Here is a 25,655-nt window from a genome sequence, read left to right on the forward strand (position 1 = left end):
AAGAAAGCACTTAGTAGAAGAGCTCAATGGATGGTAACTATTCCACGGTTGTTACTAATACTAGTGCAGAGAAACAGAGGGAAAAGCAAGTTGCCGCAAGTCCCAAAGCCAGCCAGTACCCTTCATTTCCTTCCTTCCTTCCCGCATTCATTCATTCATTCATCCATCCATCCACTCTTCCAACTTCCCTGAACGTTTATTCTATGCCGGATCCCTGGAACGTTTAAGATTCCAAAGCCCCGGTCCCGGTTTTGAGCTCAAGGTCCTTAAGCCTAATTCTAACGCCTCCTCACAGGGCGGTCGAGATGCCGAAAACGGGCGTCAAACGGGGAAACATATGGAGCATTGCAGAGTGTCGGCCGCTCTTACAGTGCTTTTCTGCTTCAACTTCAGGGTGACAGAGTCCCGTTCCGTCCCCGCAGAGTGGGGAAAGGGCCGGTGCGGGATCACCAGGTGCAGCCCTGAGGAGAGAGGAAGAGCTGAGGGCCGAAGGCCGCCTGCTCCCTTACTCACCGCTTGCAGCAAAGCTCCCGGCGCCGCCTGCTGCTGCCCGGCTCCGGGGCCCGACCCCGCTGCTCCCAATAGCAATTCATGCCGCGGCCGCTTGACTGGAACCAGCGGCAACTCCGGGCCCTTTCGCTTCTGCTGTTCTATCATGGCGGCAGCCACTCTCCTTAAGCCGCCACTGACCGCGCGGACACCCTCAGGCACCACACGATTGGCTCCAACTTAGTCTTCCCCCGGAACTTCCGGCTTGGAGAAACCAATCAGCTTCCAATACTCCCCTCTGCACCGCCCCCTGGGGACTCTCCTGTTATTGGTCAGTTCTTTCTGCCCTTACGAGAGTACTATTCCAGGATTGGTGAATGGAGCTGGAGTCCCACCTAGGCGCGCTGTGTCCTGTGGGTGGAAGCTCGCTGACTGGGTTTCGGTGTTTCGCGCAATGCTGCGGTGTGGAGACCGGACGCTGACACCGAGTAAGTGTAAGGAAGATTGGGGGTGGGGGCAGTGGAATCTGGAGGCGGCGCCTCCGTTATGTCTGAGACTGGCCCTTCTCAGCTGCAGGTTTGATTGCAAGGGGCAGAGGGGGGCCCCGAGTTCCTAGCTCTGGTGTGTAGTAGCCTGGGTTCCCTTTCTAGGGCTGGAGCAGAGCTTTGGGGTCTCTGCGCCTGCCTGGGGCCCTCGACGACTGACTTCTTCAACAAGAGCCTTCCGTGTCGAGCCCTGTGCCAGGCGCTCCCAGGGAGAAGAGGCCTGTCTCCCAGCTTCCACTAGGGTCCTCTCTGACTGAGGAGGCCGACTTGTTTCTGCCATGATTCTGCAGCCTTCTTTTAGCGCCTGCTCAGTGCTCCTGAGAGAGACGGAGATGAAGGAAATGTCCGACTCTCGGCTTCCACAGCACAGTCGTGTTGAGAAATTCGGATTCATACCTGTGAACTAGGCCTTCTCCTTAATCGTGCAACTGATGTTTATTGTGCAAAGCACTGGGGAGACATTGTGAACCAAACATGGTCCCTGACTTCAGGGCTGTTAGTCCGGTGGGGAAAACAGATGCTCACCAATGATCTCACTAAGAAATGCAAAGTAAGTGCTGCCTACGAGAGGAAGCTGGTGTTACGAGTGCCTGGAATAAGCAGGAAGGCTTCTCTAAGGAAAAGGTGCCTGAACTGATACCTGAAGGAACAGTTCTAATTAGTTGGGTGAAGAGAGGAAGGCAGCATATTCCATACAGAACAGCATGTGCAGAGGTCCTGTGGCAAATGTGAAGAAAGTGACTAACAGGCACAAAGAGGCCAGTGTGACCAGGACAAAGAGAACGGAGGGGAGTGTGGTACAAGATGAAGCTGGAGGCGGGCAGAGGCCAGACTTGGTAGCTTTTGCTTTAAGACTGATGGGAAATCACTGAGGGTTTTTTTTTTGCAGGTGGTGGGGTGGGGGAGGCAGCTTGATCCCTCAGGCCTTAGTAGTGTGAACAGATTGGAGGGGAGATAGATGCAGATAGACCACTTTGGTGAGCGTTGTTGGCAGTGAAGACTGGGGTATTGGAGGAACTGAGAGCTAGATATTTCCTAGACTCCTCTGCACCTAAGATGAGAATTGAATTTGGAAGTGAGAGGAGGAGGAGGGTGAGAGGCATGCCGTTTTGCTGGCAAATACCATAGCAGAGGCAGTGAGTTTCTTAGTCGTCAGCTTTTTGGTTTCGTGACTTTCTGCAATGATAGCCATGACTTTCTTGATCATGGCAAAGACTGTTGTTTTGTGGGTCAGGAGGTGTTCCTGGGAAGTTCTACCAGTACTTCCTATAGCCCTTGCAGTAATTTTGTAAGTCACATAATACCTGGCAATAAATCCCTTTCTGTTTAACCTAGCTAGAATGTGTTCCAATATCTGCAACTGTACTCCATCAGGGTAGGGGTACTGCCAGTTAGGTGAGCTATAAAGACAGAGTTAAAGGGAAGTTAAGTTATTGTTTGAATGATGGACTATGGAATCTAAGCTGGATAGAGAGGAAAGTGAAGAAAAAAAGAGGGCTGATAGATTGGAAGAAAATAGAGGTCAGTAGATCAGGATTCTGATGAGGTCAATGAACAGTATTCTCTGCTAGAGGACTTCTGTTTATCCTTAAAGGCCTACACAGTTGTCACCTTTTAAACTTCCTTGCTTCCCTCAGGCCCTTCTTCTCTTTCTTGTTTTCTTAATACTTTGAACCTAATCACTAGCACTGATCATACTGCATTGTAATTGGTCACCATTATCCTTACACGACTAGGAAGCCTTTGATGACAGGGACTGTGTTGAAAAGAATGGTTTAGTGGCAAGTGTGTGTGGCTCTTGGAATGGCCTAAGATTTATCTCTTTCTAGCTGTGAATTTTCGACAAGTGACTTCATTCCTTTAAAACAGAGATACCTGTTTTGTAGAGTTGTTTTAAGGATTGAAAGGAGGTTTACGGGGACTTCCCTGGTGGTCCAGCGGTTAAGACTCCGTGCTGCCAATGCAGGGGGCCTGGGTTCAATTCCTGGTCAGGGAACTAGATCTCGCATGCTGCAACTAAGAGCCCTCATGCTGCAACGAAAATGCCGTGTGCTGCAACTAAGACCCGGCACAGCCAAATAAATAAATAAATAAATTTTTTTTTTAAAAAAAAAAAAGAAAGAAAGGAGGTTTATGAAGTGCCTAGCACAGAGCCTGACATATAAATATCAATAAAGGTGCTGAACTGATAAATTAACTAACAATTTAAAATAGAGTAAAATTAAGTACTTCAGTATTTAAGTAGACAGTTACAAATTTCTGTGTGCTCTATACTGTGGTAAGCACTGGAGATTTGAAGGATATGATGGAGTGCAAGACAAGGGCACGCTTGGAACAATTTCACAATCCATAAAGGAAAGAAAAAATATTCGTAAATAGGATTTGAATCCCATCTCCATCATTCATAGTTTTGTAATCTTGAACAAGGTAACTTAGCTTCTCCTATGTCTTAGTTTCTTCATCTGTAAAATACCTTAACAAACAAAATGATAATTGCCTATCTTGTAGGGAGGTCAAAAAGGGAATTAACTTAGTTAAGACAAGTAAAGCTTCTAGGTTAAAGGCAAATAGGAAGCACTCAAGTATTAGCTATTATTATTAGAAGACTTGGAAGGGACCTTAGGGATTGTTGACTGAACAATCAATCAATTGTTGACTGGTCCTGGGGTCCAGTACCAAAATGGCTAACTGTGAGCAGCCCTTGTCAAGACATTTGACCTCTGTTAGCCTCATTTTCAATTAAATAAGAGTAATGGACTGAATGACCTTAATAATTGCTTTCAGCTTTCACTTTTTAGGAGTCCATTTTTGTTTTTCCTTGCTTCTTGCTATTTTTCCTCTTTCCTGCCTTTGACCATTTTGTCAACAGATCCATGACCAGAGTGCAAAATGGAAAAAGCATCTGTCTAAGATAGTTACTCTAGAAATTTGATGGGAAGGAGGAGGATTGGGCCACCAGTTTGATATTGGAAAGTCTCCCATCTTCTGACTTACCCAGCGAATTGTGTGGAACTCAGTTCCTTCTCCTACATTCTTTAGACCAGAATGCTTTCTTCCTTCTTTCTCTACCTGTGTTTGCCACATAGTAAGGCTCTATTCACTCATTCAAGAAAACTTTGAGTACCTACTGTATACAGGTACTGGGAAGACAAAATCAAATGAGAAATGGTCCTTGGTTACATGTTTAAATGAATAAATCCAGACCCTGCTCATCCTACCCTCCAGGAATGATGCCCTTCTAATTACTCCTTATTGGCATCTCTAATTTGGGACCTGGTTAGTGTTAGAACTATATACTACTCTTCAGGGAATTCCCTGGTGGTCCAGTGGTTAAGACTCCTCGCTCCCAATGCAGGGGGTCCAAGTTCGATCCCTGGTCAGGGAACTAGATCCTGCATACCGCAACTAAAGATCCTGCATGCTGCAACGAAGATCCAGTGTGCCGCAACTAAGACCCGGTGCAGCCAAATAAATTAAAAAAAAAAAAAAAAAAAAAAAGAACTACATACTCTTCAAAATTTAGATGTGGACTGTGAATTCTTTTTGAGGCAGTGTGGAATAGTGTTTGAGAATGAAGGCTCTGTCATTATTCTGTCTTTGATGTGTCCCAGTAGTTTGACTTATCGGTTGATTCGCCTCAATTCTTATACATAACTTAAAAATAAATTAAAATCACTTTAACTCTCAGAGGTCTATCTAATTGGTACTGTTAAGTAACAACAGTAAATCTAAATCTTAAACTTAAAAACAACAACAAAAATCTTGGCCAGATCAGTGAGGTGACACATGAAATGAAGTTTCAAAGGGGCTACATATTATCTTTCCAATTTAATATTATTCTATGAATTGCTCATTGCTTGAGGGGAAGGAGGAGAGGACGTGGTTATTTTTTTTCCTAATTGCAGGCACATTAAAAAAAAGCTGAAAAATCACAAAATTATGGAGGTACAGTACAAATAACACTTCGTAATGAATCATTTGAGAGTTAAGTTGCCGACTTGATGCCCCATCACCCATGAATACTTTCGTTTTCCTATAATCATGGACATTCTTCTATATAACCATAATATAACTTCTAAAATTGGGAAATTAACATTGCATAATTACCTCTAATCCTCAGGCCCCGCTCTTCCATGTTTGGGCACTGACTCCCCATTCTGGATTGCCCCAGTGTGCGGACACCCTTATAACCCTGCTTCTCCCCACACTGGGTTGCTCTTTGTGGATTTCCTCCTCGCCCAGCATAAGCTCTGACCTCACTCTCGGCTACCATTCCCCTGCCGCAGCTCCCATTCCCGTTCCCACGCTATACTTTCCTTGCTCTGCCCTTTGTTTTGGGTTGGGAAGGAGGTGGCTAATAAATAACTGGGTCCTTATTGCTTCCCTCCATATCACAATTGTTTAAAACATTCAAGTAAAATGAAACGCGTAAGGAATTTTTTGTTTCTAGAACTATTGCAAGGCAACTTCAAATGGTGTACCTCAATTCTTGTCAATTTACTTGCTCTTTTAAGTCTACAGATGTGGTCCTATTGAACTACACTATATATGTCTCAATGTTTTATAAACTTTTTGAAAGCAGCAGAACTATTTTTTCCAAATGAAATGTTACATAGAAGCTTAATAGGTAAACCAGATCAAAGCAGAATATGCTGTTAAAAGTAGGCCTTCCTCAGGTAACACCTCCCTTCCCCCTTGCTACCATGACCCACCCCAAAGCTGGGAGGGCAAGTGGGAATCAGCAATAATCAACCTCTGCTTAATTACTGAGGAGAGGCTCCTAGCTTCACAACTGCTCTGTGTGGGACCTCCCATAACTCAGATTTCTTTGGGGTTGTTCTCCCCCACCTTTGGTATGGAGGCTGTCCTCTGGTTGGTTGACCTAGGGCCCTTCTTCTTTGGCCTTCCTGATCCTGTTGTCCCTACATATTTCAGAACTGAATTTTTAAAATAAACTTGAGTTAACTGAGAAGCTTCTGGATAACCAGAAGCTTCTGGAAGAAACCTTAGGTTTTTTCCTAGGTATTTTATTATTTTTGATGCGATTGTAAATGGAATTGTTTCCTTAATTTCCCTTTCTGATAGTCCGTTGTTAGTGTATGGAAATGCAACAGATTTTTGTATATTATTTTGTATTTATATTAATTTTGTATCCTTCAACTTTACCAAATTCATTGATGAGCTCTAGCAGTTTTTTGGTGGCATGTTTAGGATTTTCTATGTATAATATCATATGATCTGCAAATAGAGACAGTTCTACTTCTTCCTTTCCAATTGGGATTCCTTTTGAATAACCACCATACAACAACCCTAGGTTTCTACACAATATAATTCAAAAAAATTTAAAAATACCATGTGGGAAGGAGGTGGCTAATAAATAACTGTGTCCCTGGCAACCCTTTACAATTCTGAAATCGTAAGCCTGCTGCTGTTGTATAACAGGATTTCTCTCAAAAATGCATGCCAATTTCCTGCTTGAAGAATTGCATAGGGTTTCTCAGGCTACTGTTCTACAAAAGGAGCAAATACGGGAGCTTTAAACTTAGCTGTTCATACTCTTATCACAGCAAAAATCTGTACAAAATAACTTAAGATTGTATTGCTCTTTCTGTGACCTTTGTTTAAAGAAGAACGGTTGATAGACTAAGTTGTTTGAGCTTAATTTACAAGTCCTAGCTGCTGATGCCTCTATGGATTCTGTACCTCACTAGTGCTCCAAGAATTGGAGGGATAATTAAGGTTTCTTGATAGAGTCATTGGCCTCAGGTTAATAACCTTTGTTCTAGGATATGAGGTGAGCATGCTGGGCAGAGGGAAGGGAAGGACTAGAGATGAGACTGCATAGCTGGGAAGTGGAAGAGGCAGGATCCAACCAGGCTGTGATACTTGGATTTAAGCTGTTTGTCAGCCATTTCTCAAGAACTGACAAATCAGCCTTCATTCTATCTGTGTGCTTTTAATAAACTAATAAAACTCACTTCTGGCTGACGTAAACAGAAAAGGGCAAGTTTATTATACGAATACAGGTTGTCTTATGGAACTCAAGGACAGGGATGTTCCTGGGCTTTGGGATGATATAGAACTAGGGTTTGGAACCTGACAGAATTTTCTTTCATTTCTGTTTTAAGTGAGGCAGTTCAGTTAATGGATGGTTATTGTAAATCAGGAAGACTTTCCAAAAGTAAGACCTAAAGTAATCATCTGGAAGTGTAGGGGTGTGCTCAGGATTGAGGAGAGAAGGAGGTATTTGCACACGAAAACTCAAGGAAAATTGAGTTTCAGGTCTTATTGATGTCAAGTAATTAGGAGGAAAAAGAGAACTGAGGACTGTACCATTAACTTTATCTTTATGTAGCAGTGATTTATGCAGCAAGTAAAGGGGCATGGTTAAGAGCCACTAGATTGCTGGTTTCCTCCCTGTTTAAAACCGGAAGGCTGAGCAAGAGTACCTCTAAGATCCCTTCCAACTTCAAAGCTCTAAGACGTGGTACTCTGGCAGCATCAGCATCACCTGGGAGCTTGTTAGAAATGCCCACGGAATTCCCTAGTGTTCCAGTGGTTAAGAATCTGCCTTCTAATGCAGGGGACTCGGGTTCGATCCCTGGTAGGGGAACTAAGATCCCACATGCCTTGGGACAACTAAGCCCATCTGCCAGAACTATTGAGCCCACGCACCACAACTACAGAGAAGCCTGCTTGCCTCAATGAAAGATCCCACGTGCTAAAATAAATAAATAAGTTAATTAAAATAAATAAATAAATTTCAGAAAAAAAAAAGGAAAGAAATGCCCAATCTCAGGCACCACCCTAGACCTACTGAGTTGCAATCTGCATTTTAATATGATTCATAAATAGTTAAATAAATTTGATGCATCCAACAATGGATTGTTACATAGGCATTAAAAAAAGTGTGTGTGTTTGTGTATGAATTGCGAAAAAATAATATAAAATGGCTATTAATATTAATTAATGGTTTCATGATTCCATTAAAAAACCTGCTTGTACATGTAAAAAGGTCTGAAAGGATATAAACCAAATTGAATTATAGATGATTTTCTTTTCTTCAAATTAATGTGTTATCTGAACTTTTAAAATGAGCATGTGTGTTTTTAATTTCATTGGAGAAAAAAGTAAGCTGTGCTTTCTGCTTTTTTTGGCTGCGCCATGCACGGCTTGTGGGATTTAGTTCCCTGAACAGGGATCAAACCTGCGCCCTTGGCCGTGAGAGTGCAGAATCCTAACCACCAGACCGCCAGGGAATTCTCTATGCTCTCTTTTTGAAGTCACTTCAGATTTAACACCTAGAATAGTGGTTAAAAGTGTGGACTCTGATGTCAGCCAGAGTTTGACTCTACCATTTTCTGGCTTTTTGACATAGGCCTAATAAGTTGGCCTCTGAAAGTCTTGGTTTTCTCATCTACATAATATGATAATAGAACCTACATCTTGAGAGTTTTGAGGATTAAATGAGATATTGGATGTCCAGTGCTTAGCACAGTGCCTGGACATAGTAACTGCTTGATAAATGTTAGCTCTTATTACTATTATTATTCCTTTTTTACAGATCCGTTCACACCCCTCCCCCCCCCCCCACCAAAAGCCTTCCCTTGGCAAAAGAATAGCAATAATAACAATAAAAACAAAACAGTAAGCTAATGGCCTTGGTAAAGTATCAAATTGAAAAGAAATAAGATCAGGGTTTCCAGAACTTCCCACAGTTATAGTGGACAAAGGAGGTTTGGATAAAAGTACATGGTGGGGACTTCCCTGGTGGCGCAGTGGTTAAGAATAATCCACCTGCCAATGCAGGGGACACGGGTTCGAGCCCTGGTCTGGGAAGATCCCACATGCTGCGGAGCAACTAAGCCCGCACGCCACACATACTGAGCCCGTGTGCCACAACTACTGAAGCCCGTGCGCCTAGAGCCTATGCTCCACAACAAGAGAAGCTACTGCAATGAGAAGCCCCTGCACTGGAAGGAAGAGTAGCCCCTGCTCGCTGCAACTAGAGAAAGCCTGCACATAGCAACGAAGACCCAACGCAGCCAAAAATAAATAAGTAAATTTAAAAGTACATGGTATTAAATCTAATGGTATTATCCTGTAGGGACAACCTGTGGATCGGCAGCACATTTTTTTTTTTATTGCCAATGTCTCTCTGATTGTTACCTGTTCTGTTTCTTTGTGACAGGACACTTGAATTAGCTTTAGCAGAAGAGAAATGGAGGAACCATAGAACATTAAGGATGAATTCAGGAAGACCCGAGACCATGGAGAACTTGCCTGCTCTCTACACTATTTTCCAAGGAGAGGTATATTCTTTTGGCTTTGAAAACTTCCCATTTATATTAAGCGTAGATTGAAGGTGAAAAGCAGCTGGGTTTGGAGCTTCTGTCCGCTTGAGAATGTCTTGAACATTACAGTTTAAACGGGAAGGGCTAGCAGAACATCTGGCTCCCACATGTACCTCCTCTGAGCTCCAGACTTCTAACTACATACTTGGCATCTTCATTTGGATACCTCACAGCATCTCTAATTTATGCTTTTTTCTTTTTTTTCGGCTGTGCTGCATGGCTTGCGGGAATCTCAGTTCCTCGACCAAGGATTGAAACTGGGCCACAGTAGTGAAAGCCCATAATCCTAACCACAAGGCCATCAGGGAACACCCTTTAATTTATGTTTTAAACTGTATTTTTGCTTTTCTCACCAAATCTGTTCTTCCGGTCTTTCCCATCTCAGCAAACGAACCCATTATTCATTCAGGTACCCATGCTAGAAATCTGGGCATCATCTTTAATTTCTCCCCTTGATTTGATCTTGTTTCCCTCCCTCTCCAGTCCATTATCAGGTACTATCTTTCTGCCTCCCAAATATGTCTCTGGTGTCTATACTTCTTTATCCCTTTGGCACCCCATTAGTTTAAGTTTTCATCTCTTGCCTGGCCCTCCTGGGCTCCCTACTTCTTTTGTAGTCCACTTCCAATCTGTTTTTCCACATTGCAGCCAGAATAACGATTGATTGATTGATTGATTTGGCTCGCTGCACAGCTTATGGGATCTTAGTTCTCTGACCAGGGATTGAACCCAGGCCCTTGGCAGTGAAAGCTGAGAGTTCTAACCAGTGGACCACCAGGGAATTCCCCAGAATAACATTTTAAAAACAGATTGGATCAAGTTGCTTTCTTGAAGTTCTCCTAGGCTTCTCATTATACTTGAATGTATCCAAACTTGTTTTCATGACCCTTACCTGACTTGGCTTCTGCTTACTCTGGCAATGTTGTTTAGTTCCACTCTACTCATGCTGTAGCCACTCTGGCCTTATAGCTCCAAACATCTAAGCCTGCTTCCTTCTCAGGACTTTTACACATGCTGTTGTTTCTAACTGTCCCATTTTCTCAGCAACTTCTTTTCATCTTTTAGGTCTCAGCCCTAATGTCATCTCCGCAGATCTTTTTCCCACCATAAATAAATAGGCTCATGTTATATTTATTTTGTACTTGTTTAAAGTCTTTCTTTCTCAGAGGACACTAAGTTCCATGAAGACAGAGCCCTGTCTGTTTTGTCTACTGTTGTATATCTCAGTCCCAGGTAGGTGGGTAGAAAACAGTAAGTGCTCAGTACACCTTCATAACTGAGTGAATGATCAATCTTTGAGGGAGGAGACATTGTATTTGTTTAGAGAGCAGAGGCTTTGGAACCAGGCAAAACCTGGATTCCGTCCTAGCTCTTTTACTTACTAACTGTGTGATCCTTGAGATCGTCACTTAATTTCTTTGAGCCTCAGTTTTCTCATTTGTTAGATGGAGATAAAAACAACTTTCATAGGATTGTGATGATGGTTAAATAAGCTATCATCTATAAAAACACAATGCCTGAGACGTAGTAAGAATTCATTAATGTTATCGCCCTTTTTAAAAAAAATTATTTATTTATTTATTTTTGGCTGTGTTGGGTCTTCGTTGCTACGTGCAGGCTTTCTCTAGTTGCGGCCAGCGGGGGCTACTCTTCGTTGCGGTGCGCAGGCTTCTCATTGTGGTGGCTTCTCTTGTTGCGGAGCACGGGCTCTAGGCGCGCGGGCTTCAGTAGTTGTGGCACTCGGGCTCAGTAGTTGTGGCTTGCGGGCTCTGGAGCGCAGGCTCAGTAGTTGTGGCACACGGGCTTAGTTGCTCCATGGCATGTGGGATCTTCTGAGACCAGGGATCGAACTCGTGTCCCCTGCATTGGCAGGCAGATTCTTAACCACTGTGCCACCAGGGAAGTCCCCAGTTGCCCTTCTCTTGAAGCAAAAGTAAAGCCAAAAAATTGTTTTCAGTGTCTTATGAGTGCCTGTAGTATTTTAACTATATCATTCTTATGGCATTCATAGTTGCTTTATGGTTGACAAAAGTTTTACCACCTAATAACATGAGGCCTTTGAAGACAGACTTTGTGACTGTTGGTTGGTTATAGATAAATGTGGCTCTAGACTTCTGTTAAGTGGATCCCAACTTGTAATGTAAGAGACAAGGTACAAAGGATGATAACATTCTAACAAATAGCAAACAACTCTGCTCTTCAGAGCCTCTGTCCTCATTCTTTAGGGCCCATGGTATCCCCAGAGATCAGTGAGGTACCAGGGCTTAGAAAAAGGAAATGGTAGCTCTGGAGATGAAATTGATTTTTCTGATCATGAAGCCCTCACTTGTCAGGTATTGCACAAAAGAAAGAGGAGCTCTCTGCCCTCCACAAACTGACTCAGATTTCTAGTAAAGTGGCTCCTGATCTATGTCTTTTTCTTACATGAGATGGGGCTTGAATTAGTGTAGGTTTTATATTTTACTGTCAAGGATGGATGGGCTAGGGTAATGTTCAGAAAGAAGTTTATAGTTCTAATACTAGAACTATAGTTTTACTATTTCAGGAGCACATTTTGAAAAATGCCTAGGAGTGACTGGAATTAGGGAAAGAGAAATTTCATGGTAAATTGGAAACAGGAAACTATTTTTCAGAATATTCATCCAACAAACATTGAGTGCCTAATATTTAAAAAGAAGAATTTACATTAAAATTCAAAATAAATTTTGTTAAGCCTAATGTATGTTAGCAATTTCACACGTTACGTGTCATTGACTTTCTCCAAAGAAATTGTTAACCCCATTTTATGGATAAGGAAACTTTTTAGAAGTTAAGTAATTGCCCAAATGATTAATAAATGGCAAGTTCTAAATCAGGTTCTCCAGATCTGCAGCTGGGGTTGTTCAACTGTTCATAAATGCATGGAGGAACCAAAAGACCCATAAGAGAACTCTTTTGACTGAATTGGGGTAGTATAGGAGGAAGGTAGATGGTAAATCTGGTTGTTCCACAGTCATTTGTTTGTACCTCTATCATGACATTTATAGTCTGTCTTGTACTATTGTTACTTGTATATGTGTCTGTCTCCTCCATTAGATTGGGTGTTACTAGGGAGCAGAGGCCACGTTTATCTCATGTATCTTGGTAACTAATTCAAATTCATTTAAAAACAGACTGGGCATCTCTCTCTTTTTTTTTGTTTTTTGTTTTTTGTTTTGGCTGCACCGAGTGGCATGCAGGATCTTAGTTCCCCGACCAGGGGTTGAACCCGTGCCCCCTGCAGTGGAAGCATGCAGTCTTAACCACTGGACCGTCAGGGGAATCCCTGGGCATCTCTCTTTTTTTTTTTTTTTTTAGTATTTATTTATTTATTTATGGCTGTGTTGGGTCTTCGTTTCTGTGCGAGGGCTTTCCCTAGTTGTGGCAAGCGGGGGCCACTCTTCATCACGGTGCGCGGGCCTCTCACTATCGCGGCCTCTCCTGTTGCAGAGCACAGGCTCCAGACGCGCAGGCTCAGCAATTGTGGCTCACGGGCCCAGCCGCTCCGCAGCATGTGGGATCTTCCCAGACCAGGGCTCGAACCCGTGTCCCCTGCATTGGCAGGCAGATTCTCAACCACTGCGCCACCAGGGAAGCCCTGGGCATCTCTTTTTATATGTTGTTTTTATTTCACAGTGCCTGACATGGTATCTTGCATGCAGGTGCTCAGTAAATATTTGAATTAAATTGAATCCAAGCCTCTTAGGACCAGTTGCCTTTGAAGAAACTGGTGGTGCAGCCCATATCCTAGCAGCTCTTCTCTTAGCAGGCTCAGCAGGGTTGGAGGGCCTAGTAACAGAATAGCCGAGAAGCTAGTATTCATCCTTCTCTTGTTCTCTGAGAGACATCTTGGTGCTGGAGTCCATTAAGCATGGTAGGGAGCACAAGCATAGCATTGAGATTTGGGATTTGGCTTAGCCCAGATAGCCAAAGAAATGCTGCGGCAAGATTGGTGTTGGTAAGTTGGAAATAGCATTGGACTAGAAGTCAGAAAACTTCTTTTCTGTACTTGGTCTTGATACTTTCCAACTTTGTGACTTTAGACAAGTAACTTACATCTCTGAGCCTCAAATTCCTCATTTACATTATGGGGATAACAAGTTTCAAGGCCAGTGCAACCTCTAATCTGAAGATGGTAAATTCATTTTACCCAAGCCCTGAGTTCAGTTGAGATAATTACTGAATTTTCTCCCCTGAGCTATTGGATTAATTGTTCTTGGGACACCAGGCAGACTGTGTGATCATCTAAGGCAGGTGCCATTCTGTTAATTTCGTCTGACTGCACCTTAGGAGACACAGTGATAGAAACACCTGCTGCTGAAAATAGGCAAGAATGTGTTTTCCCAACTGAACAGTTGAGTGCATTAACCTTTCCTTTGGGAAGAAGCCAAATTAAGGTCTGTTATGATATTTCCTCAAAAGATAATAATGTGACACTGGAGCTTCAGTATTGAAAAGTGAGATTGTTTCAATTTATAGCAGCAAGGTGATTTGGGCTCCAACTTCCAGATGCTGCTTTTAAGTTGTTTAGATAATTATGCCCTTAAATAATGTTAGACAGTATGAAGCATTTCAGCCCTCTTTCTAGATCCCTGGAGCAAAAGCCAAAGTGCCTTTAGTTGGTCCAGAAAGAAGGGATTTTCTTTTATTGCAGTTAAAAATATTAAGTCTTCTTTATCCATGCGGTCCTGTTTTACAGAGAACAACTCACTTTGTGAACTTGGATAAGTACTTCATCTCTCTGGTCTTCACTTTCCTCATTTGAAAAATGACAGGATTGGATCAGTTAATCTCTAAAGTCCACCTTGCCTTGATTTTAAGTACTAGTATCTGCCTGGCTGTACTGTTTCTTTGGGAATATCTGGTCCCTAACCCTAATATTCATTGTAAAACAGGAGTTTAGAAATTTTGGTTCTTAACCCATTCTTTTTTTTAAAATAAATTTATTTATTTATTTATTTTTGGCTGTGTTGGGTCTTCATTGCTGCGCACGGGCTTTCTCTAGTTGTGGCGAGTGGGGGCTACTCTTCGTTGTGGTACACGGGCTTCTCATTGCGGTGGCTTCTCTTGTTGCAGAGCACGGGCTCTAGGTGCACAGGCTTCAGTAGTTGTGGCACGTGGGCTCAGTAGTTGTGGCTCACGGGCTCTAGAGCGCAGGCTCAGTAGTTGTGGCACACGGGCTTAATTGCTCCACGGCATGTGGGATCTTCCTGGACCAGGGCTCAAACCCGTGTCCCCTGCATTGGCAGGCAGATTCTTAACCACTGCGCCACCAGGGAAGTCCCCCCTTCTTCTTCTTCCTTCCCCTTGTTTTAGTTATGTTTAAGCCAAAACAGTGATTGCCCAATATGAGATAACTAATTTTAAAGCCACTGGAAAGAACAAAGTTTATATGTGTAAGAACGTATTGAATATTTTATAAATAATTATGAATTTAGTGATAAATATAGTGTGTAGTGACAACTTTAATCCCAATCCACAGTTGAGGGGTGGGGTGGGCTGGAGGATAGACAAGAGGAGAGCAATAGAGGTAGAGGCTGGGATAATGATTTATCTGGCAAGGCTTTTGGGCCTTTTGTTTCTATTACATATTGCATATTACATAGATCCATCAAGCCTCTAACTTCTCCATTTTAGGTCAACTCTGCAAAAGACAACTCTTTCTCTCTCTGATTACATCTTTTCAGGTTCTGTCAGATGTCTGTGTGTTGGCTTTTTCTCTAATTGTCTTGATAAAACCCAAGACTCTGGTTTGGAGTGAAGTGGAGCAAGCTGTATGGTCTCGTTGGTTTGAAGTTTAGGAAAAAGAGATGTCCTACATGATCCATTTCAAATTATTAAACTTCTCCATTTGGATTGAAGGCCTCAGTTCCAGATAATATAAAGTGTAAATTTATTACCTAATTTTCTGCTGTTTGTTCCTATATCTTTTTGAGGGATTTCAGTACATGTGGGATTTGGGCATTCCTAAGTACTGTCATACCATCTGACAAACACACCAATCTCACCAATGTTTTTAATATGATCACACATACCTGTCAGTCTAAACTTCAAAAAACCAAAAAAAAAAAGCATTGCAGTACTATTTACAATAGCCAGGTCATGGAAGCAACCTAAATGTCCATCAACAGAGGAATGGATAAAGATGTGTTACATATATACAATGGAATATTACTCGGCCATAAAAAAGAATGAAATAATGCCATTTGCAGCAATATGGATGGACCTAGAGATTGTCATACTGAGTGAAGTAAGTCAAAGAAAGACAAATACCATATGATATCACTTACATGTGGAATCTAAAAAAAAGCTGCAAGTGAACTGATCTACAAAACAGAAATAGAGTTACAGATATAGAAAATAAACTTACGGTTACCGGGGAGAGGGGGGTAAATTGGAAGATTGGGACTGATGCATACATACTATATATAAAGTAGATAATAAGGACTTACTGTATAGCACAGGGAACGCTACTCAATACTCTGTAATGGCCTATATAGGCAAAGAATCTAAACAAGAGTGGATATATGTATATGTATAACAGATTAACTTTGCTGTACACCTGAAACTGACACAACATTGTAAATCAACTATACCACAATAAAAATTAAAAAAAAAAAAATTGGGGAATTCCCTGACAGTCCAGTGGTTAGGACTCTGCACTCTTACTGCTGAGGGCCCAGATGCAATCCCTGGTCAGGAAACTTAAGATCCCACAAGCTGTGCGGTGCGACCAAAATAAAAAAAACGTCAAAAAGAACATAATGTTTGACAGAACATCACTTTTAGGCAGTTTTGCAGCAGATAGAGGCAGTCAGTACCAAGTAGAAATTCAGGGAGACAAGAGAGAGATTCTTATTTGTGTGACAAAGATTCTTTTCTTTTTTTTGTCTTTATAGGTTGCTATGGTGACAGACTATGGAGCCTTTATCAAAATCCCAGGCTGTCGGAAGCAAGGTGGGAACCTATAACTTGAAATTCAGCACTCTCATTTCACTCTCTCTACTGTCACCCCCACCACAGTTTAATTATAGGCTCTACTTTTTTCAGAGAGTAGTTTGTGTTTTTAGTGTAAAGATACGAATACGGACAGTTGATGACAGTTCATTTTTAGCAAGTCTTAACTCAGAAGAATGACTTGTGGGGAGGGCTGGGGCATAACCACTTGTGTTCACTTCTAGAACTGACTCTTCCCTAAATTTCACCTGTGATCCTAGGGCGAGTCACTTGACCTCTTTTGGCTTAGGGTTTGGGGGAGGGCAAGCTACTTATTCTCTGAGGCCAACATTGTGAGTTTTCTGGTATATGGCATGCGGAAAGGAAATAGTATTGTAACCAACACAAATATATATAATGCTTTAATTTTCTTCATAATTGATAGGTATCTATTGAACATTTTTGGAGAATCCTTTCACATCTGTAATCTCACTTGTTTCTCAAAACAATTGTGTTAAGTAGAAAAGGTAGGTTCCACAGACTGGTGGCCTGCTCAGAATGATTGAGCTAGGTCGTGGCATGGGCAGGACTAGAACCCAGGCCTCCTGATGCCTAGCCCAGTGGGCTTTCTGCTCTGTTAACACTGCTAGTGAATCAAAAGACTCAACTTGCTAATTCCTTGTGCTAAAATAAATGAAAGATTTATTAAAGATTTTAATGTAAAAGATGTAACCATAAGTGTTTTATTAGAAGAAAATAAAGAAGAATATTTGACTATATAAAAGTCAATATAGGGCTTCCCTGGTAGCGCAGTGGTTAAGAATCTGCCTGCCAATGCAGGAGACATGGGTTCGAGCCCTGGTCCGGGAAGATTCCACATGCTGTGGAGCAACTAAGCCTGTGCGCCACAACTACTGAGCCTGTGCTTTAGAGCCTTCGAGCCACAGCTATTGAAGCCTGCACACCTAGAGCCCGTGCTTCGCAACAAGAGAAGCCACCGCAATGAGAAGCCCACGCACAGCAATGAAGACCCAACGCAGCCAAAAATAAATAAATTAAAAAAAAAAAGTCAATATAGAAGTATATTTGACTACATAAAAGTCAAAAACATAATTGCAAAAATCATCATAAGCAAAGTTAAGTTAGGAAAAAGAATTTTCAGTCCATATCACACAGGACTAATAAAAAAGAAGAAAGTAGGAAAAGGGGCCAAGGATATGAAAGGATAATTCATAGGAGAAAAAATAGCAGTTGAGCAGTAAATATCTTAAAAGATGCTCATTCTCAATATTGATTAAAAATATAATACAAATATAAACTGTGATATATCCATACAATGGAATACTGCTCGGCAGTACAAAGGAATGAGAATGAAGTATTGATACATGCGACAACCTGGATCCGTTTCCAGAAAATTTTGCTGAGTGAAAAAAGCTAATCCCAAAAGTTTACATATGTTATGATTCCATTTATGTAACATTTTTTAACAGCTTTTTTGAGACATAATTCATATACCTACATTTCATCCAAAGTGTACAATTCAGTAGTTTCTAATATATTCTAACATATTCACAGAATTTTGCAACCATCACCACAGTTTGAGAACATTTTCGTCATAAAAAAGAAATTCTGTACCTATTAGCAGTCACTCCAAATTCCCTGTCTCCCTCTCCTCTCTGCCCCCAGCCTTAGACAACCAGCTATCTACTTTTTGTCTCTATGTATTTGCTTATTCTGGACATTTCTTATAAATGGAATCATACAACATGTGGTCTTCTGTGACGGGCGTCTTTCATTCACTTAGCATGTTTTCAAGGTTTACCTGTTTTGTAGCATGTATCAATACTTCATTCCTTTTATTGCCATTCCAAAATGTGTGGAATCAACAGCCAGTTCTCCAGTTCTCTGATTCTTTGATATCAAGTGGGCGTCCAACAATTCAGTTAATTCTGATACTAACTACCCAGAGGTGCTGTCAGACTCTACAGGTTTAAGGTCTCAGTCTCACAAGACTGCCCTCACTTCGGACAGCACTTGCAAGTATCCTGTCCCTGTGTTACGCACACTTCTGTCTGACCTGGCTATGAATTTGAAGGTTCCCACACCACCTTCCCAAGATTGGATAACTTGTTAGAACAACTCACAGAACTCAGGAAAATGCCATACTTAACAGTTACAGTTTATTACAAAAGATACAAATGAACAGCCAGGTGAGGAGGTACATAGGGTAGGGTCCAAAAGGACCCTGAGTGCAAGAACCTCTGTCTCTGTACAGTTGAGGTTCATCACCTTCATGGTGTGTGGATATACTTGCCAACTCAGAAGCTCTCCAAACCTTATCATTTAAGGGTTTTTGTGGAGACCCCATTACATGGCCATAATTGATTAAATCATTGGCCACTGGTGATTTAACTCCATCTCCAGCCCCTCTTCCTTCCCTCCCTGGAAGTTGGAATGGGGCTGAAACTTCCAACCTTCTAATCACACAGTGATTCCTCTGGTCATTACCATCTCCCATCTTGAAGGTCCCTAGGGGCCGACCAATAGTCACCTCATTAGCATAAACTTGGGTAAGATTGGAAGGGTCTTGTTATAAATCACTAGATGCTCCTATCACTCAGGAAATTCCGAGAGTTTAGGAGCTCTGTGCCAGGAACCAGGGACAAAGACCAAATACATATTTCTTATTATACCACAGTATCAGTGCCGATATCCTAGTTGTGATAGTTTTGTGATATCCTAGTTTTGCCAAATGTTACCATTGGAGGAAACTGGGTAAAGGGTTCATAAGATCTTTCTGTATTATTTCTTTCAACTACACGTGAATCTAAAATTATTTTTAAAATATTTTTTAAAGTATTGGGTATTTCCAACAATAGTTTCATTTACTTTTTAAAAAATTTTTATTTATTTATTTATGGCTGTGTTGGGTCTTCGTTTCTTGTGCAAGGGCTTTCTCTAGTTGTGGCAAGCGGGGGCCACTCTTCATCGCGATGCGTGGGCCTCTCACTATCGCGGCCTCTCTTGTTGCGGAGCACAGGCTCCAGACGCGCAGGCTCAGTAATTGTGGCTCACGGGCCCAGTTGCTCCGCGGCATGTGGGATCTTCCCAGACCAGGGCTCGAACCCGTGTCCCCTGCATTGGCAGGCAGATTCTCAACCACTGCACCACCAGGGAAGCCCCCATTTACTATTGAGAACGTAAATTGTTACATACTTTGGTAATACCTGTTAATGTTTTTATTTTCTTTATTTTTTATTTATTTTTTTAAATTCATTTTTAAAATTTTATTTATTTGTTTGTTTATTTGTTTATTTATTTCGGCTGCGTTGGGTCTTCATTGCTGCGTGAGGGCTTTCTCTAGTTGCAGCGAGCAGGGGTTACTCTTCGTTGCAGTGCGCGGGCTCTAGGCACACGGGCTTCAGTAGTTGCAGCGTGTGGGCTCAGTAGTTGTGGCTCGTGGGCTCAGTTGCTCCGCGGCATGTGGGATCTTCCCGGACCAGGGCTCAAACCCGTGTCCCCTGCATTGGCAGGCGGATTCTTAACCACTGCGCCACCAGGGAAGTCCCCTGTTAATGTTTTTAATGTGCTTACTCTTTTGATCCAGCAGTTCTTTAGGGAATATAGTTTGCAGTATGGAATTAGATAAATTATGTACATCTATGCAGTGAACTATGCAGCTGATAAAAAGAATGATAACTGTATTTCTAAGATACTTTGGTGCTGGTACTGTCTTCCTTTTACCATAAGGGTCAATGGAAAGTTTTTATACAATTCCACCACACTGATACCTGACAGATAGCAGTTGTAAGACACCATTGGTTATAAGAAGCATTCCAATTTCAGAGATGTTAAAGTGAGGGGGAAAAGTGCATCAGTAAAACAGGGTAAGTCAATTTACTGAAATGGATAGGTGTCTAAGCTAACAAAATGAAAAAAGCATGTTGCACAAGAATTTGTATAGCATGACCCTTCCCCCTTTTAAAGCATGTTTACATATGCCTAGTATTTTAAACATTATTGCGTATATTTAGAAGAAAGTCTGGAAGAATAGGCAACAAATTATTAACAGTGGTCACCTCTGGGGAGCTTGGTTTGCTAAGGGAGAGATGTACATGGAAAAGGGACTTTCACTATTTGCAATTTTTTAAAACAAAATTTTTCTTTTACAGAAGTCCAACAGCTGATTTTGATAATAAAGCCATACCTCTAGCCTTGGAGAGTATGTACTCTGCTGCAAATTGCATCTTGGCGAATTAGAAATGGCTCACCAGTAGTTTCCAAGCTCGCAAAAAGCAATCTGTAATAAAGTTTCTCGTTTTACGTTCACTGGGATGTAATGAGGTGTAACTCATCCTCATCCCTATAGGGTATGCACCTCTTTTGATCCGAGGACAGCTTTTCTTGTCAGTGTACATGCCATAGCTGCCAGTACCTGAAAGTCTCATCCTTACTTGAGTATTTATGTGACACTTTGGGGACTGTGTGGCAATTAAAGGCCTGCCATCTTCCAGCAGTTAGTCTAAAACTCACTTGTGTCCATAGCCTGTCAGGTGATGCCTTTGATTGTGACTGCCAGTTTACAAGTCAATCTGTCAGTCTGACAGCTGTGCTGAGACAAGCCTTGGATGGGGAGCTCAGGGAGCCAAATAATTAGGTGGAAACTCTGTGAGTTCTAATCCTGGGCACTTCTGTAGGTTCATTGGGTAACTGGAGCAGTTACAGTGTATTTTAGCTTCTCCACCCTTGAATGGAGGAAGATTATTAAGTCCCACCCTGAAAGGACTGAGTTATGAAATAACTGGTCTCTAGATTTTAACATCTCTCATTCAGGAAGGTAGACTCTAATTTGAGTCATTTTCCTCAGATTTCTATTTTCAGAATTTTTTAATCACTACTGAGTTAAAGACCCATTCCTAGTATTGAGGTCTAAACTAGATTTTCCTTCCCCTCTCATGGTGTTGTCCAATAGAACTTTCTACAGTGATGGAAATGTTCTATATTTGTTCTGATGTGTTTTCTAACACCAACCAGTTCTCCAGTTCTCCGCGCACCAACAGGGTGTCTAACAATTCAATTTTGACACTGCCGGGAGTTAGTGTCAGGTCCCATAAGTTAACGGGGCTCATTCCCACAAGAATGCCCCCACTTGAGATGCTAGTCGCAAGTCCTGAGCCACCCTTATTTCTAGCTGACCCACTATGAATCAGGAGTTCCATTGACCCCCTCCACAAATTTGATAATTTGCTAAAATGGCTCACAGAACTCAGGAAAACACTTTCTTTTTGTTTGCTGGTTTATTATAAAGGATACAAACAGGAACAGCCAAACGGAAGAGATGTATAGGTTAAGATATGGGAGGAGGGGTACACAGAGCTTCCATGTCCTCTGGCATACCACCCTCCAGCAAGCTAAGGTGTTCACCAACCCAGAAGCTCTCTGACTCTCATTGTTCAGGGGTTTTTATAGAGCTCCATCTCCAGCCCCTCCCCCCGGAGGTCAGTGGAGCTGAAAGTTCCAATCCTTTAATCACTTGATCTTTCTGGTGACAGCTCCATCCAGAAACTATCAAGGGGCCCCACAACTAAGTCACCTCATTAGCATAAACTCTAGTATGATCAAAAGGGGCTTACTATGAATTACAAAGACACCCCTATCACTGGGGAAATTCCAAGAGTTTTAAGAGTTCTGTGCAGGGACCAGGGACAAAGACCGAATATATTTTTGTATTATACTACATCTGTGCTTTCTAATACAGTAGCCCACCAACTTTTAAATTTTGTTTATTTTGATTAATTTAAACTTCAGTGTAAAACATCTGTAGCTAGTGACTATCATAGTGGACAATGCAACCCTATATATTTATGAAGTTCTTTTTTTCTCTACTATCCTCTGCCCACCAGCACTAAACTATGAAATTTTGAGAGTAGAGATTGTTCAGTATTAAACACTTTTAAAGTGCCTTGCTTGTGGTAGTAGCACAAATATTTTTAGCAAAGAATTCAGGTTTAACAAATAATTATTGAGTTCTATTTTCTGGTCAGTATGTTATGTTGGAACACAGAGATAGGAAAACATAGTCCCTGCTGCTCTCAGATTGTTCACAGTCTAGGGCTGTAAACAAATTACAATGTAGTGTAATAAGTGAAGATGCCGTTAATCCACTGAACTGTGGAATAGTTAGGCTGTTGGGATGAGTCAGGGCCTACTACAGTGCCTGAGATATAGTGGGTGTTCATTGAATTTTATTAAATGAATACATGAATCCTAGTCCCAGCTCCCCCAGTTACTAGCTTCTTGACTACAGCAGGTTGCTTAGTCCTTGAGCCTTAGTTTCCTTATCTGTGAAATGGGATGATGTGTATACTTTAGTTTCTTGACCAGCAGGATCATGTCTTACTCATCCTTGGATCCATTTTTGCTTATAATATAGTGGATATTTAGTAAATGTTTGAACGAATCCATAATCTCAACAAGATAAAGGATGTGCAAGCACTTTAATTTATGTGCTTACATTATTGTCATATACTGCTGATTGGAGGTAACTTATTTGACAAGTCTAGAGAGGGAATTCAGATGCCCCAAAGATAAAGGAGACCTTTTATCTTGACATTTTTGGGCTGCAGCTGTCCCCTAATAGTTTGTAAGTTTTAACCTCTTTCCTTTATTGTCAATGGAATTTGTGAAATTAATGGTGAACCTAACACAGTTGGGAGAATATTTTTAAGGGAACTATAATAGGCTAAGTCTGTTTTTCTCATATGGCGATTTAGATGCTAGCTCTTTCCAAGTTGTCAGAATTTTTTTTTTCTTTCTTTTACCAGCATACACTCAGATGGGACTCATTCTGTTTAAGTGTTATGTTAGGTTTACTGAATGATGATGGATTTGATATGCCCTTTGGGCGTTTATGGCTTAATGTCAGACATCCAGACACACACTCTCCCCTTCCATGTGACATGATGAGCAAAGCATTTTTGTTGGTTTCTGTTCTGGAGCATTTGCTAGAACAGAATTAGATGTGTTCCTACTGTTGTAGGTGAGATCTTTCTCTTTTTAATTGAAAAGATAACAGATCGATAATAAAGAAAAAAATGGAGAAATATCTGCTGTGTTGTAGAAGACCTGACAGACTCGTATTTGAATTGCAGTTCTTTCTTTATCAGCTTTGTGACCTTGGACAATTTACTTAACTTCTAGACTATTTCCTCATGTGAACCTATGTCACAGGGCTGATGTAAGGTTTAAATGAATGCGTGGTTGTTCTGTATCTAGTGAGATACCCAGTACCAAGGAGGGAGCCTCATGTTTTATTTGGTGCCTTCTACCATATACACTTAATCCAACTGTTGATGGTGTATGTGGGTAACAATGAAGTACCTCCCAAGAATTCAGGCTGTCTTCTGAGAATGAAACTAATGATGAATCCTACACAGAGTATAGGATTAGCCATAGACAGAAATATACCAGGTAATTGCCTATAAATCTGTGACTGAGGAGTTGGGAGCGTTCAAGACTTCAACAAGATAATCTGGGTTTAATTCTAGGGAAAAAGGGATTGGAATGAAATTGCAGTTTAGTAGGCTGAAATCTAATTGATTGTATCATTCTACTAGGGAGAGATTATATGAGCAGATATCAATCTCTGGAACATAGTAAAAGAAAGCCTGAGAGCCTGAAGATGGCAGTATTTATTTTGCCTTAATAAGGAAAAAATGAATCTGATGGTAGGAACTAGAGAGATGGATTCTTTTATGAGGGGGTCCGTTAAACCTTCATGGACTGGAAACATCTCTCAAAACGTTTGTCTCCCTTTTGTTCTGATTCCGTGTTGAAGCAATTTTTGATCACTAATCTAATTTTTAGGTATTTGATACTGGGGTCAGTGGGTAGTTTACCTAGATAAGGACTTGGAACCTTCCAAGTATAAGAAAAGTATATCCTCTGTTGTAAATTAATAAATTGGTGAATTGTGTCTATCACCGAACCAATCACTAAATTGACAGTCTGATAAATGTATTTTGGCATGTAAGCATCTGCATGCTGAAGGCTCCTACGTTTGTATCTTCAGTTTATACCGCTTCTCTGAGCTACAGACTTACATATCCAACTGCCTACCTGACATTTGCATTCAAGACTGTGGGCTAGACCATTTCTCTTGTTTAATTCACCCAATAAACTAAGGAGATAAGCCATTAATGTTTCAACTATAAAAATCCTACACCCCAGCATAACAATTTTTATGTTCCCTTTTCATCTGTGTGCATATGAGACATAATTTTACATAATTTCAATCATAGTGTACATATTATTTTTACATTTTGCTTATATATATATATATATATAGGTTTTTATGGTTAAAATTTTTATGGTTAAAACTATTGCATGCTTACAGAAAAATAAGAGAAAAAACTACCAAAGCAAATGATCGTTGTGTGATATTACTACCACACAGAGATAGGCACTGTTAACATTTCGGTGTATTTCTTTATAGTCACATATGTGCATAAAAATTAACATATTGAGATTAAGATTATATTCTATATATACATTTTGCAGCTTTTACACTTAATGAATGTTAAACATTTATCTTTTAAAATACCTTTTGTAAACATTTAAATGCATTATTCTATCATTCAGATGTACCACATAATCATTTTAAGTTGTTTGTAGCTTTTCGTTATTAATGCTTTACAAAAGTGCCATATTTAACTAAGAGAGATGACTGGGCCAGGAAATATCCTGCTTTGGGATCACGTGGGAGAAGGACAAATGGTTAACTCATTCTTTCTTTGTGGTACTCCAATAAATAGACCTGTTTGAGGAAAAAAAAAAAAATGTTCTCTCAACTATATTAGGTTCAACAGTAATTTCTTTCCCAACTTCCATTAGCAGTTCAGGAAAGAAGTGAATTTTAGAATTAGAGGACAGTTACAGCGGAAAAATGTCAAAATGAAACGTTTCCCATTCCTTTAGGGCATCTGAATTTCCTCTCCAGATTTTCCATTTAGGTTACTCTGCTCATTACATGATCATGAAAAAGAAAAAAGCCCAGCTCCATGAATTTTATCCAATTTAGAGATGATGTGATAGTCTAAAATTTTAAACATGGGTTATATAATGTATATAGAATATTTTGGTTCCTGGGGTATTGAATGATAGGCTATCAACCTCCAGAATCAGCTGAAGTAGGTCTGAGAGACCCAATAACCATGATCAGAGAAAGCAGTGGCTTCCCACAGGAGCTGCAGACACAGAGGGTAGATATTTTGAGTTACAGGCATGTGCTGACAACTTTGCGTATGCATGTGTG

General features: G+C 41.0%; 2 protein-coding genes across 3 annotated transcripts in view; one reads left to right on the plus strand and one right to left on the minus strand.

The window, feature by feature from the left end:
• SNRNP40 (small nuclear ribonucleoprotein U5 subunit 40) overlaps positions 1-679 on the minus strand; it is a 34,992-nt gene extending 34,313 nt beyond the window's left edge. For both annotated transcript variants that reach the window (XR_011073489.1, XM_068539355.1), the window contains exon 1: positions 514-679. Coding sequence is in view for 1 of the 2 variants with exons in the window: in XM_068539355.1 (XP_068395456.1) it covers positions 514-657 (144 nt within the window). In the remaining variant the exon portion in view is untranslated. The remainder of the gene's footprint in view (positions 1-513) is intronic.
• A 221-nt stretch (positions 680-900) lies between these two features.
• The window catches only part of ZCCHC17 (zinc finger CCHC-type containing 17), a 54,468-nt gene continuing 29,713 nt past the window's right edge, over positions 901-25,655 (plus strand). The window contains exons 1-3 of the mRNA XM_068539357.1: positions 901-977; positions 9,226-9,346; positions 16,306-16,363. Coding sequence (XP_068395458.1) covers positions 9,281-9,346; positions 16,306-16,363 — 124 coding nt within the window. The 5' untranslated portion in view covers positions 901-977; positions 9,226-9,280. The remainder of the gene's footprint in view (positions 978-9,225; positions 9,347-16,305; positions 16,364-25,655) is intronic.

Source organism: Eschrichtius robustus, chromosome 3, assembly GCF_028021215.1.
Source record: "Eschrichtius robustus isolate mEscRob2 chromosome 3, mEscRob2.pri, whole genome shotgun sequence".
Classification (NCBI taxonomy): Eukaryota; Metazoa; Chordata; class Mammalia; order Artiodactyla; family Eschrichtiidae; genus Eschrichtius; species Eschrichtius robustus.